This window comes from Benincasa hispida, chromosome 11 (assembly GCF_009727055.1).
Source record: "Benincasa hispida cultivar B227 chromosome 11, ASM972705v1, whole genome shotgun sequence".
NCBI lineage: Eukaryota > Viridiplantae > Streptophyta > Magnoliopsida > Cucurbitales > Cucurbitaceae > Benincasa > Benincasa hispida.
Window position 1 is genome coordinate 40,080,159 of NC_052359.1, and position 12,681 is coordinate 40,092,839.

General features: G+C 28.8%; 1 protein-coding gene across 3 annotated transcripts; it reads right to left on the reverse strand.

Moving 5' to 3' along the window:
- Positions 1-499: 499 nt before the first annotated feature.
- On the reverse strand, positions 500-4,760 carry LOC120089794 (cycloartenol-C-24-methyltransferase). Of its 3 annotated transcripts, none has more exons than XM_039047192.1 (14): positions 4,290-4,760; positions 3,951-4,012; positions 3,765-3,831; positions 3,585-3,658; positions 3,402-3,486; positions 3,257-3,312; positions 2,970-3,024; positions 2,715-2,762; positions 2,490-2,573; positions 2,233-2,349; positions 2,055-2,138; positions 1,827-1,952; positions 1,590-1,687; positions 500-926 (listed from the first exon to the last, which is right to left on the reverse strand). In XM_039047192.1, the coding sequence occupies exons 2-14, from the start codon at positions 3,989-3,991 to the stop codon at positions 863-865; spliced, it is 999 nt and encodes a 332-aa protein (XP_038903120.1). In that variant the 5' UTR covers positions 3,992-4,012; positions 4,290-4,760; the 3' UTR covers positions 500-862. The 3 variants fall into 3 exon arrangements, with proteins under 3 accessions (XP_038903120.1, XP_038903119.1, XP_038903118.1); XM_039047191.1 differs by lacking the exon at positions 3,951-4,012 and having other exon boundaries at positions 4,290-4,402; positions 4,575-4,759; XM_039047190.1 differs by lacking the exon at positions 3,951-4,012 and having other exon boundaries at positions 4,290-4,402; positions 4,539-4,758.
- Positions 4,761-12,681: the final 7,921 nt, after the last annotated feature.

Genomic DNA, 12,681 nt, shown 5'->3' on the forward strand with positions numbered 1-12,681 from the left:
GAAGGAAAGATTTGAATTTATACAGTAGGGGGTAAAAAAATCATAGCTTACCTAATCTTTTTGATCGTTAGATTTGGAAAATTTTGTATTGAGCAATACAAGTATTATTTCCTTGTAAGGAAACCTTGAGAAAATTGTTACATCGAACCCTAACGAGAATATATGTTCTTTTCTCAATTTGTTAAGCTTTATTCTTTGCTCGTAGAATTTGCATAACATGAATGCAAATGACAAATGGTGGTTCATATAGACCGAGTTCACAAGCAATTCAATCTTGACATCGATAGGAAAAAAAAACGTTGAAATCTCAATATTATAGTAAATAAAATATCGACATCTACAAATAATGCATATGATTTTATGCTCTTCTTCAACAAATTATATTCATCATGGTGATCTTTTTGTCAAAATCTTTAACCATATAACTTTTCATGTTCGTCAACAATTTCTACGTACAGTACGGTATACCGATGATAGATGGAACAAACAGTGAAGAATGTGGCAGAAAACCATTTTATAAAACAAATGAAAATCAAGATTGCCAAAAGAAGAACGACATCCTACATAAGATCAGAAAGAAACTCATTTATTGCATAAACATAACAAACAAGAAAATTGAAAGCAGAAGGGCTCCGACTAATCATCTCCCTAGGAACCAAGATGACCCACTTAAAACTAATTCCAGAAAAGCAAAAGGCAACTTTACCCCCCACACCATAAAGGAAAAGGAAAAGAAAAAAGGAAAAAAAGAAGAAGCTATAGAATGGTTAAATTAAGCCAAAAACATATTCTTCAGGATGACTGCAAAAACTCCATAAGTGAGTTGTAGCAGCAGCAAAAAAGTTGCTATGCATTTTTCAAACTACTCACTGGCTGAAAGTGGCTTCCGCGCCAAGAAGAAATACATTGGTGTAAATATCTCTTTCCTGAGAACATTAAGAAGCATCGTATGAGCGACTTACACGAGTTCTGGATAAAGTTAAAGTATAAGAGAGACAGAGAGATACAAAATGCTTTCAATTGTATTTATATCTGAAGAACATTTTGAAGTTAGGATCTTAAGAACACTATCCATCACAAAGAGAGTTCCTCATTCGATCAAATGCTCATTCCTCTCCCCCTTCTCTAATAATCTACCTGACGCTTGTATTCTCACTTACTCTCTGAGGCTCTCTTCTTCTAGTTCAAGCAGCCCGAATCTAGATTCCTTTCGAGGGGGAGGAAGATGAGGGGAAGAGTAGGACTGATTTTGTATGCTTTCAGAGAATGTTTCTTTTACAAACCAAAATTATAAGGATGGATACACCAAGATCTATCATGGTGCCAAGGACCATTGTCAGTTTCAAGGGCAGGGTGAAAAAGGACGGGGAGGGAGCTTGCTCCTAGTTCATCTTAGATTAAAATAATTATATGAAATACTTTAGATTTGAACATTTTTATCTCTAATTTACCCTCCCCTGGTCATTTTACAAGAACTGCTAAAAAATATTACGTCGATCTAATGTAACAAGAAAGGAATAATGAACTTTCAGGAAGAGGGTGCAAAATCCAAAAGACAGAATTTCAAGAGCATTGTAAGGCATACTCACTTTCCACCCTCAACGAGCCCTTCAGCAGCTTTCTCTAGAAAGTCTTGAACTCTTTGGCTACCCTTGGGGGCAAGACGAACGAACTCCAATACTTTGACCTACAACAAGAACAGACTCAGTACTTGTTAACTCCATCCTGAATTTCCCCCATATACGTGGTAAAATAATAAGGTTCTCCTTGACTTTTCATTGTTGAGAAAAGACAGACTTGTCAAGGTCACATCTGATCAAGCTTACCATATTTTTAGTAATGAAACGACCAAGGGCTGTTAGACGGAAGCTACTCAATGAGAAATGGCTTTTGTCTAAAGGCAAGTACCAAGGAAGAGGCGAATTTACAGCAAGATCTTTCTCCCAAAGAATCTGGTGTCATGTCCCCATGAATATGAGATTAATGCTTTTAAGTCATAACGATGTCTCTTATTAAAATAGAAACTAATAATATGAGGTTGTTTTCCAACTAACCTCAAAGCCTGCTTCTTTTAAAGCTTCAAGGCATTTTCCTGTCAACCTGATATCTGGAAGACCATCACCAATCTCAATTTCTGCCTGCACAATTGGAACTTAGTCAATGTAATTTGTATATAAATCAGTGCGGCACAGACAAATAATCTGCTAAATAGAAGGGATGAAGCCGAATTACCTTTATCTTTTGATGTTCTTGATTATTTGGATCAAAAGCATCAGTCATACACCATTCATAAGCAGCGAAATGTTGGCCGGGCTTTAGTACCCTATAAATCTCCTTGTAGCACCCATACTGCCAGACAAGAAAAAAAAGTCAAACCAAGATGGTTAACGCGCATATAATCTTGTCGACAATACTCATGCTAGACCAACAATTACTGCTGCAAACTATAAACTGAAATTAATACTTCAGAACGTATTTTTAAGGCTTACTGCGTCTGGTGCATGACAAGTAGCTTCAATTGCATATACTGCATCAAATGAATTGTCAGGAAATGGCATTTTCATGAAGTCAGCCTGCAGCACGGAGAAAATGAACAAAATATTAACCTTTGAAATTTAACTGTTTGTCTTTCCTTTTCTAAAAAAACACAAACAAATTAAAATTGCAAATAAACAAATTTTTGAAAGACTACATGTAATCTACAAAAAACCAACCTTGATAAAGTCACAAGTCTTGTCTACTTTTGCAACGCGATTCAATTCCTGAGAAAGTATAAGTGAAAAGTACTATTACCTTACTGCAAGAGCTTGATAAGAACATAACAATAGAAGAATAGTAATTATGACGAATGAGACAATGAAAAAGGTAAAAAAGGAAAATCAACAAAATCTTACAAACGGTAGTAAGATATTTCTAAGAAACAATGTTCCTGACATCCTTCATCAAAGGATCAGGAAAAAAGAAACTACCTTTCCTCTTGAAATCTGGTACTCGTTGTTGTTCAATCCAGTAACTGAAGTAGAACTGCAACAGAGTGTCATATGATATGAGATACTTACCATAAACATAGATATAAAACAAAGGTACGAAACTATATATACTCGATTCAGCATTGAAGTGTTCAGTTGAGACTGTTAACAAGGCAGTTGTTAGAATTATTATAATTCCAATTCAGGTTAGGTAGCCTGATATGTATTTTAGCATCAATCATCAATTAAAGGAAAAAGAATACTCAAAGTTAGCTAATGAATCACACCTAAATCTCGCAATTTCTCTAAGTGGTCCACCAATTCCACATCCAACATCCAACACCTAGAACATAGACAAAATTATTCTCCATAATTTGAAACGAATGAAGAAGATTTCTCCATCTTTGTATGGAAAAACTCAAAGACACGAACCTTATATCCAGGTTTCAAACCTAATTGCAAAGCAAGGAAGTGCTCATGCCTTTTAATGCTCTCCCGCAGAGATTCACCTTTCCATCTAGAGTGGAAAATATACACGTTTAGATTCAAGATTGCAAAAAACAGAGACACATTCTGGTCTGCTGAATGCAGGGTAAGGAGGATAGTACATCATACCTAGGTGCAAAATGGAACGACTCGCCCCAACCGAACTCATAAAAGCTCGTAACAAGATCATAGTATTTATTAACCTGTCGTAATGCATATTACACAGGCTTATAAAAATGACAAAGGGGGTGATTCTACTATACGGCAACCTAAAAAAGAAAGATAATGAGAACAACAATCTTTTTTTACCATGTCAGTGTAGTTAGCTTTCCTCTCCTCCTCTTCACCTCCATAACAAACATGGTACTTCTCGTACCTGATCCAACAATGCAACACTTTCAGAACAGAATGAGGTCATAATAACAAAGATACAACAAACTAAAATTCAAATATAGCAAATCAGGCCAAAGCTTAATCCAATTCAAGAAATCCTACACAATTTTCCCACTCGCACTACATATCACAGCGCACAGCATTGTACACAATCCTAGAATGCCCTGTTTTCGTTCAAACAACCCACATCTAAAATTAACAAAAACAGATCAAGGGGTCATAGCCCAATTGCACAAAAAGAAAAAAAACAGAACATGCAGAAGCTTAGACGTAGAATTCAAACAAAATGTCTCTAGAAGAGAATGGGCTAGCTCGTATAGTTTCTCTGAACAGCCCAAAACACATACCACATACGAACTCAGATACATGATTTTAAAGTTAGGAGTTCATAACCAAACAAAAAAAAAAAATCTGGGGGTAGAAAGAGAGGGAATGTTTTACTTTTCAACGGCGGAAAGGACCTCGTTCTTGTCCAACTTGCCGCCAAGGCCCGATGCAAGATCCAACGCTCCAGCTTTCGACATGGGTAAGATCAAAAACAGAGCCTGGGAGATCTAAAAGAAGAATTGAAGCAAAAAGAAGAATCAGAATGAGAATAGAAGGATTTGTTTGAGGATTTTAGTATGAAAAATGAAATGGGAAAGGGGAAAGAGGAATGAGAATGTGGGTGTGATTAATGTTGGGCATTACGTCGAAGGCTGAAGAAGATCTGAGAGAGAAACAAACCCAAATGGGAGATTGATGAAAATTCGAAAAGGAATCTTTTACGGAACAATCAAAAGGTTGAAGCCGGACGAACTAACAAACAAGAAGCAAAAGAAAAAATAAAAATGATAACACAGAGAGAAAAAAAGAACAGAAAAATCGCTTGCTTGCTCTCTCTCTTCTGTTTCTCGTGAAGGACAGCGCATACTCCACGTTTTAGCGAAAATAAAAATTGTCATTTTGCTTCTCCAAATTAATTTGAAATTATCTGTCACAATTTTAATTATTTTCTTAAAATTTAACTATATAATAAATTAGACCGTTGAGATATGTTTTTCTTTTCTTTTCTTGGAAACATCGTTTTAGTCCTAATATTTTGGATAATTTCTTTTTAATTTAATCTCTAATGTTTTTTAATCACTACTATTTAAAAGTTTCGATGTTGTTGTTTGTGTAATCCATTTCCATTCCTCAATTCTCAATTTCATACCATTCAAATTTTACTATTTTATATAAATAATTTTCCTTATTTTTTGTTTTTAAAATTCTCTAAAAATATCATTTTAATCTGTTTATTTAATTTTAATCCTTATATTTTTTATTATCTAATTTTAATATCTATACTTTCAATAAATTTTAAATTGAGTTCTTTTAAACTAGTTAATTAATAATAATTTTTGTTAAAAAATATCATATGTGAAAATATCTCAAAATTTACCGTAAAAATACTAATGGATAATAAAAGGTTTTTAAAAAATCAATAATAAACTACCTGTGGAAACTAATTTTAAGATTAATGAAAAGTAAGTAGACTAAAATTGGGCAGATTTTAAAATATAGACCAAAATGCCAATATTAAACTAATATAATAACTAGTGAATAATAAGGGAAAAAAGTTGGAAATTTCTTCCAAAATCTCCTGAAATTGAGAGGATTTAGAAATTTTTCTTTTTAAGATGGCTTCTCTTTTTCTATAAAATTCTGCCAATTCACACAATAGTATGTGAATTAGCCCATTTTAACATTTACCATCAATAGAACTAAATTACAGCTTTAATTCAAGATGTTAAAAAAAAAAAAAACAACTTTAGTTCAAGAACATTTTTATTTGTGTCCAATTTAACCCTAAATGAATTATTTAAATTTTTAATTTTGTGTCTATCCAAACTTTGAATTCTTTTATCTAATCACTTTAAAATTTAAGCTTGGTAGACAAAAATAAAAAATAAAAATTTAAAGTTTTACTAGACACAAAATGTAATTTTATATATATAATAGATTCATTAACTTTTTAAAAACAATTAAATTGTTAATGAACTATATTAAACACACATGTAAAAATTCAAGGATTAAATTTATTATCATTTTTATAATTTGAATTTGACAATATATGAGGTAGGATATTTGAATCTCGAATCTCTTGGTCGAAAGTACATACTTTATGTCTGCTATACTCATGATGGCAATTAAACTTATTATTTAAGATTATAAAAATACACTTAAACATTGATGATTAAAAGGGGATAGTTGCAAATTTAGCAATCAAGCCAAACTATTAGCAGCTATAGCACAATGCAAAAGAATTTGCAATTATAGTAAAATTTAGATCCAATCGTAGTAGACTATATTGTTGGTAGAAGTCTATCGATGATAGAGTTTATCGCTAATAGATTTTACTATATTTATAATTATTTTAAAATTTTACTATATTTTTCATTAATGTTAGTTAACACCTGCAAATTGCAATGATCCAATGTGATTGGAATATATATAGAAACATGCAGCTCAATACTTTAAAAAATTCTAAAAGTAATCGTTTAAAGTAATTAAAAAAAAGGGCTGTTTAAACAAAGTCAAAAGTTGCTTTGTAACCTTTATACTGTGATTGGTGGATCTGTGTAATGATTTTTAAAAGTTATATTACTAGTTTATTAAGTAGTCTTTTAAGTTCTTGGCTATTTGATTTTTAATTTTTCACAGTGGTTTAAAAGGTGATTCAACTTTTAATTCAGTGTTTTACATGTTCCTGAATTTTAAAATATCTACTAACTCCATTCATTGTTAACTTTTTACTGATAAGATTTTGACAGGTTCAAAATTAAAAAAATAACCCTTCATCTACTCAATATAAATTTGAATTTTATGTTTAATACAACTTCAAAATTTTAAATAACGTGGTTATAAATATTTAATTGAATTTCATGTTTAATAGAACTTCAAATTTTTAAATAACGTGGTTATAAATATGGAAACTAAAGGAGTTTTTTATGTTGTTGATGAGGTGCAACTCTAAATGCATGAAAGAAGGAAGAAGATGGAAGGACGAGATGACGAGAGAAAGGGGAGAGAAAGAAAGTAAATAATATAAAGAAATATTTGTTTGAGTTTAGTAATTAAAAAAAGATTAGAATTTTTTTAATAAAAAATATGTGTCACGTTAACGTAAAGTTCAAGAAGGGAATATGAATGAACCAAAATCACATCCAAATGTGAGGGATGGGAATATGAAATTATGGTTAAGAAAAACTTTAAAAGACGATTACTAGTTATGCCAACAAGGTATATGTATGTGTGTGTATATATATATATATTTGTGGTTTGATCAAATGAACTCCAAAGTTGAACATGCTTAAGTTTGAAGCAATTTTATGTTGGATGACATCCTATGAATTTTCTTAGGAAATATGTGAGTGGGGACAAGACATCCTGAATAGACTCATGTTGTAGGGATGCTGGAGAATGCCGAGGTGATATTAGGTGCCAAAACAGACTATTTTCTCTATCATTGACTAAAATAATCTACACTCCATACACAGACTATTATAACCAAAACTAAAATAGTTTGCATCTCAAACATAGTAAATCATAATCTACAAACTATAATAATCAATCGAACAACCTAAAACCCCTTAGATTTTACTGTCTTAAAGAAAACTTTTTTTTTTTTTTTTATAAAAATAAGGGAGCACAATAAAACACAAATATGGAGAAAATATAATATAGTACTAATATATAATATAGAAAAATAACTTAAAAGAAAATAATATAATAATAAAATAATGAAACTTGCTCTAATTTCTTTCCAAAAAGTTGGGATTTCGTACCAATCTTCACCACCTTACAAAAAATGACTAGGAGAATTGGCAAGTAGGAGGTGGAATTAGTTGAACACTGAGGATGTATACTCTTGAGACATATGGACTACATGCTCAAAGAAACATGAGGTAGTAGGAGAATCTCATTTGTTCTTCTAGGATACCAAGTTTTGGCACTAATACACATATATTATTATTATAATATTTATAATACTCCCCTTATATACCCATTACATATATGAAATATGTCTCGTTAAAATCTTACTTAAAAAAACCTTTGCGAAAAAATCATAGTGAAAGAAAAAGAGTACATATTTCATATAATCTAATACTCTAAAAAAATATGTTATATTTACTCCCCTTGTGAAAATATCACTTGAGATCTCTAAATCGTCTCATTCCAATGTTGTACACCAATTTTTTAAAGGTTGCGGTAGGTAATGTCTGTGTAAATAAGTCTATCAAGTTATCTTCTGAATAAATTTGTTGTATAGTGATGTCGGCGTTTTTCTCAAGATCATAAGTGTAAAAAAGTTTCAGTGAAATATGTTTTATTCTATCTTCTTTAATATATTCTCTTTTGATTTGGGATATGCATATTGTATTTTCTTCGTATGATATCGTTAGAAGATTTTTATTATAAGACACACTATATGTTTCACGAATGTGCTGAGTCCTTGATCTTAGTCATACGCATTCTCGACTAGTTTCGTAAATCGCAAGAATTTCGCGTGATTTGAGGAAATGACTGTTATAGTCTGTTTCACCGATAGCTATAATATAGCAATTCTTCCACATGTGAACAAATAACCATTGTGTGGATCAAATAAATATATATAATATGTATAACTAACTATATTAAAATTTTATTTATTTGAACAAAACAAACCCATATCAATCGTTCCTTGGAGATAACAGAGTATCTGCTTAATTTCATTCCAATGTCTTTTTGTTGGAGAAGAACTATATATTGTTAATAAATTTACTGAAAATGCAATATCTGGTCTTGTATTATTAACGAGATACATAAATGAACCAATTGCACTAAGATATGGTACTTTAGGATCAAGGAGTGCTTCATTATCATCTCGAGGTCGAAATATATCTTTCTTCACATCTAGTGAACGAACTTCCATTGGTATGTTCAATGGATGTGTTTTATAAAATATTTTCAAAACTTTTCCTATATAATTTGATTGATGACCAAATATCCCATCCCTAAATGTTCAATTTGCAAACCAAGGCAAATTTTTGTTTTTCCAAGATTTTTCATCTCAAATTCTTTATTACGATATTCTATTACCTTTAAAAGCTCTTCAGAAGTCCAAATTATATTTAAATCATCAACATATACAGTAATAATAGCAAATTATGACTTGATTTCTTTATAAAAACACATGGACATATTTGATTGTGTTGATACTCTTCTTTATAAAAACCCATGGACATATTAGATTGTTTTGATATCATTCTTTCAATAAATATCTACTCAGGCGATTGTACCATATTTGTTCTGATTGTTTGAATCCATATAATGATCTCTATAACTTTATTGAACACAATTCCCGATAATTTGATTTATATGTTTTAGGTACCTCAAATTCTTATGGAATTGTCATATAAATATCATTACAGAAAGATCCATATATATATATTTTTTTCTTTTTTACTTAAAATCTAAATTGAATTATCTCAACATATTGATTCAATTTCAACCTCAAATTTTGGCCTCAACTTACCAAAATAACGCTCAAACAATTCAAGGTAATTTGATGAAAATATATATGAAAAAAATTCGGAGTGTTAGAATGCCAAATTCTAATTTTTGTGAGATTTATCATGGTAGCACTATCATAAAATATTATATTTATATTAGAAATCTGATAGATTTTCAATATGTAAAATAACATTAAATTTATTAATTATAACGAAGAGGAAAAAATCGACATACTTTTAGGACATACCTTTAGCAACAAAAATGATAGCAACTCGTGCTGATAACGTGTTATAAAATTGAAGAGCACAACGAAATATGGATATGGAGAAAATATAATATAATAATGATATATAACATAAATAAATACTAAAAGAAATTAAACATAATATATAAGTAAACAAAATAAAATAAATTAACATAATATAAAATAAGAAATTTCAATAAATTCTCCACTTTCTCTAATTTTTATGAACTTTATCCAATACGTGTCTTTCACAATCCACTACATGTAATCGTGAGACATATGAAGAATATATGTATTAATGGATAAGTGACATATGACTAATAGAGATTAGCATCTACATTCCACTCAATTAAACATATTTAGTATATTTATAATTTAATATAATTCATCGTAAAAAACTAGGTAGAGACTGTTCCATAAAAAAGGGGAAAAAAATCTAGGTCTCTAGAGACTGGAGAGACATTTAATTCAAATAGTATCTTAATAATATTTTAAAGGTGGGTCCTACACTACGACTACTATTTTTATTGAAGAACTACTCTAGTGCTATTATTATTTTTCAAATGGATCCTATTAATTATATAAATATATAATACATGATGAAATAATATAAACAAATTTCAATTTAAGTTTTTTTAAAAAAGACCAAATAATTTCTTGAAAATCTAATATACCTAATTTTTCATAATACTTATGTTATGAGGTGATCATAATACTTTTAGAAAAATAATAATACTTAAAAAAAACAGTATAACTACTATACTATAAATTTTTTAATTTTACTTGTAAGTGAATTTTAACTATAAAAGAATTAGATAAAAACAAAATTTTCCTATAATGATTTGTACATGACAAGCCCTAGGTTTAAATCCAATTTAACCCTTGGGTTTTTGCTTATTTTAATTTGTTTTAGATGCATTCAACTTTTTTTTCTTTCTAATTTAATAATTTAATTTTTGATGGTCGATCTCGTCTGAGATGGATCGAGAAAAGCCATTTTTACGAGTTTTCAAATAGTGTGTTAATTTTGTATGGTGAAAACCTAAACGTGCTATATCTGACAATTTTCCCAAAATAAATTGATGATGAACTCCCTATCATAACATTTAGTGAATTGATAGAATTTGCAGGAGAAAAACATCATCTAAAAAGAAGTAGAAATCTATACTAAATTTATTCAAATTTTGGAGGAAATATATTTTTTCTTCTTCCTTGTCTTCTTGAAATCTTCCCTATTAACAAAATAGTCATTTATGAATTTTAATATTCATCATAACTCAAGTGGCATAGTATCTCTATTATCAATTTCGAAGTCAGAGATTTTATTCCTCCACCCACATATTGTAAGAAAAAAACAAATATTAAAAGTAAAATAATATGGGATAAAGTTGTTTAAAAAAACAATCCAACTCGGTTAATATACCAGCATTTTGGTACTCGTAGGTTGTACTTTATAATAGTTAGTTATATTGTTCAAATTTAGTATGTGTATTTTTAAATATTCAAATTTTTAGTCTATATATTTTCAAATGTTCAAATTTAGTATGAGTACTTTCACATGTTCAAATTTAGTTTGTGTATTTTCAATAAATTGTCCTTAATCTAATTTGTTGAATCTTTCAATAAAAAGAACATTTCCTCCCTAAAATTTGAAAACATTTTTATACCATCTATGAAAACTTTTATAACTATTTAACCAATTCGTAAAAGTTAATTTTCAATGACTAACTTTGATATTTAATGAAAGTACAATTATTGAATTTAAACATATGAGAGCAATAATTGAATTATTGATTGATATTTCAGATATATCCATAAATGTGAGGATTCAACCTCAGTATTATGTACTAATACATATAAAACATTTTTTTTTAAAAATAATATCTATTAATCCCAACATGATTATGAATATAATATTAAATAACTAGATCTATAACTTATTTTAGAAGAAAAAAACAACTTAATTCTTATTTTAAATAATTTTTTTATTATTTATTGGAATATCTATCAATCATATTTGTATCTCAGAATGTATGGACCAAAGAAGGCATTTGAATGAAAATTTATTTCACCACCTACAATTAAAACCTAAAGCTTATCATTAATTTGAAAAAAAAATACAAAATCAAGTAGATAAAAGGTTTTAAGAAATCAAAACACAAACTGGGAAAAAAAAACAAAGAAATGGATTGTATTTAACAAACAAAATAAAATTTTCAAATCAAAACTAGCTTTTAACAATTTGAAAAACAATCAAATTTCAAAGGATGGGCATTGAATCAAATCAAATGTCTTATTTTTATTGCAATTTAATGGATAAAATTTGATTTGAGAGGCAAATATTTAAAATCATAATGACAACAGAGTAGAGTGGGGTCATATTGTCTTTTTCATTCTTATCCTTCAAGGATTTTATGGTATGTTTAGTGAGTGATTTGATAATATAAATTATAAAATAATGATTCCAATAAATATTTTAGGACATCAACAGATTTCATAAAATTAGAATTGTATGTCACGTTTTTAAATATATGTTTTATAGTAGATTGAGAATTTGAGTTGTAGTTTAATTATTTAAAATATATTTGATACTGTATTTATAAATATTTAGTTATAGTTATTCATTAAATACTAATTGACAATAAACTATCATGAACATATTTTGTATATTTATTATTTTGTAATATATATAATTTATAATATATTATATATTTTTTATTTTTTAAAAAAATGTGATATACTGTATTTCTAAATGTTTTATCTTATTTTAATATAATTTTATATTATAAAATTTAAAATTGAAAATTTAGATATAATGAAAACGTAAAAATAAAAAAATATATATTTTAAAATAAATACGTTGCTTTCATAATTTGCACGGCTTAGAGAGAAGAATTAAAAAAAAAATTTAGAAATAAAATCTGAATTATCTGTCAAACACATATTTACTGAACTCATAATCTGAAAATATAAAACAGATTTGGATTATCAATCAAACATACCTTCAAATTTTATTTAATTATTTTAATACAATTAAAGTAGAAAGGATTCGAGCTTCCAAATTTAAGAGAA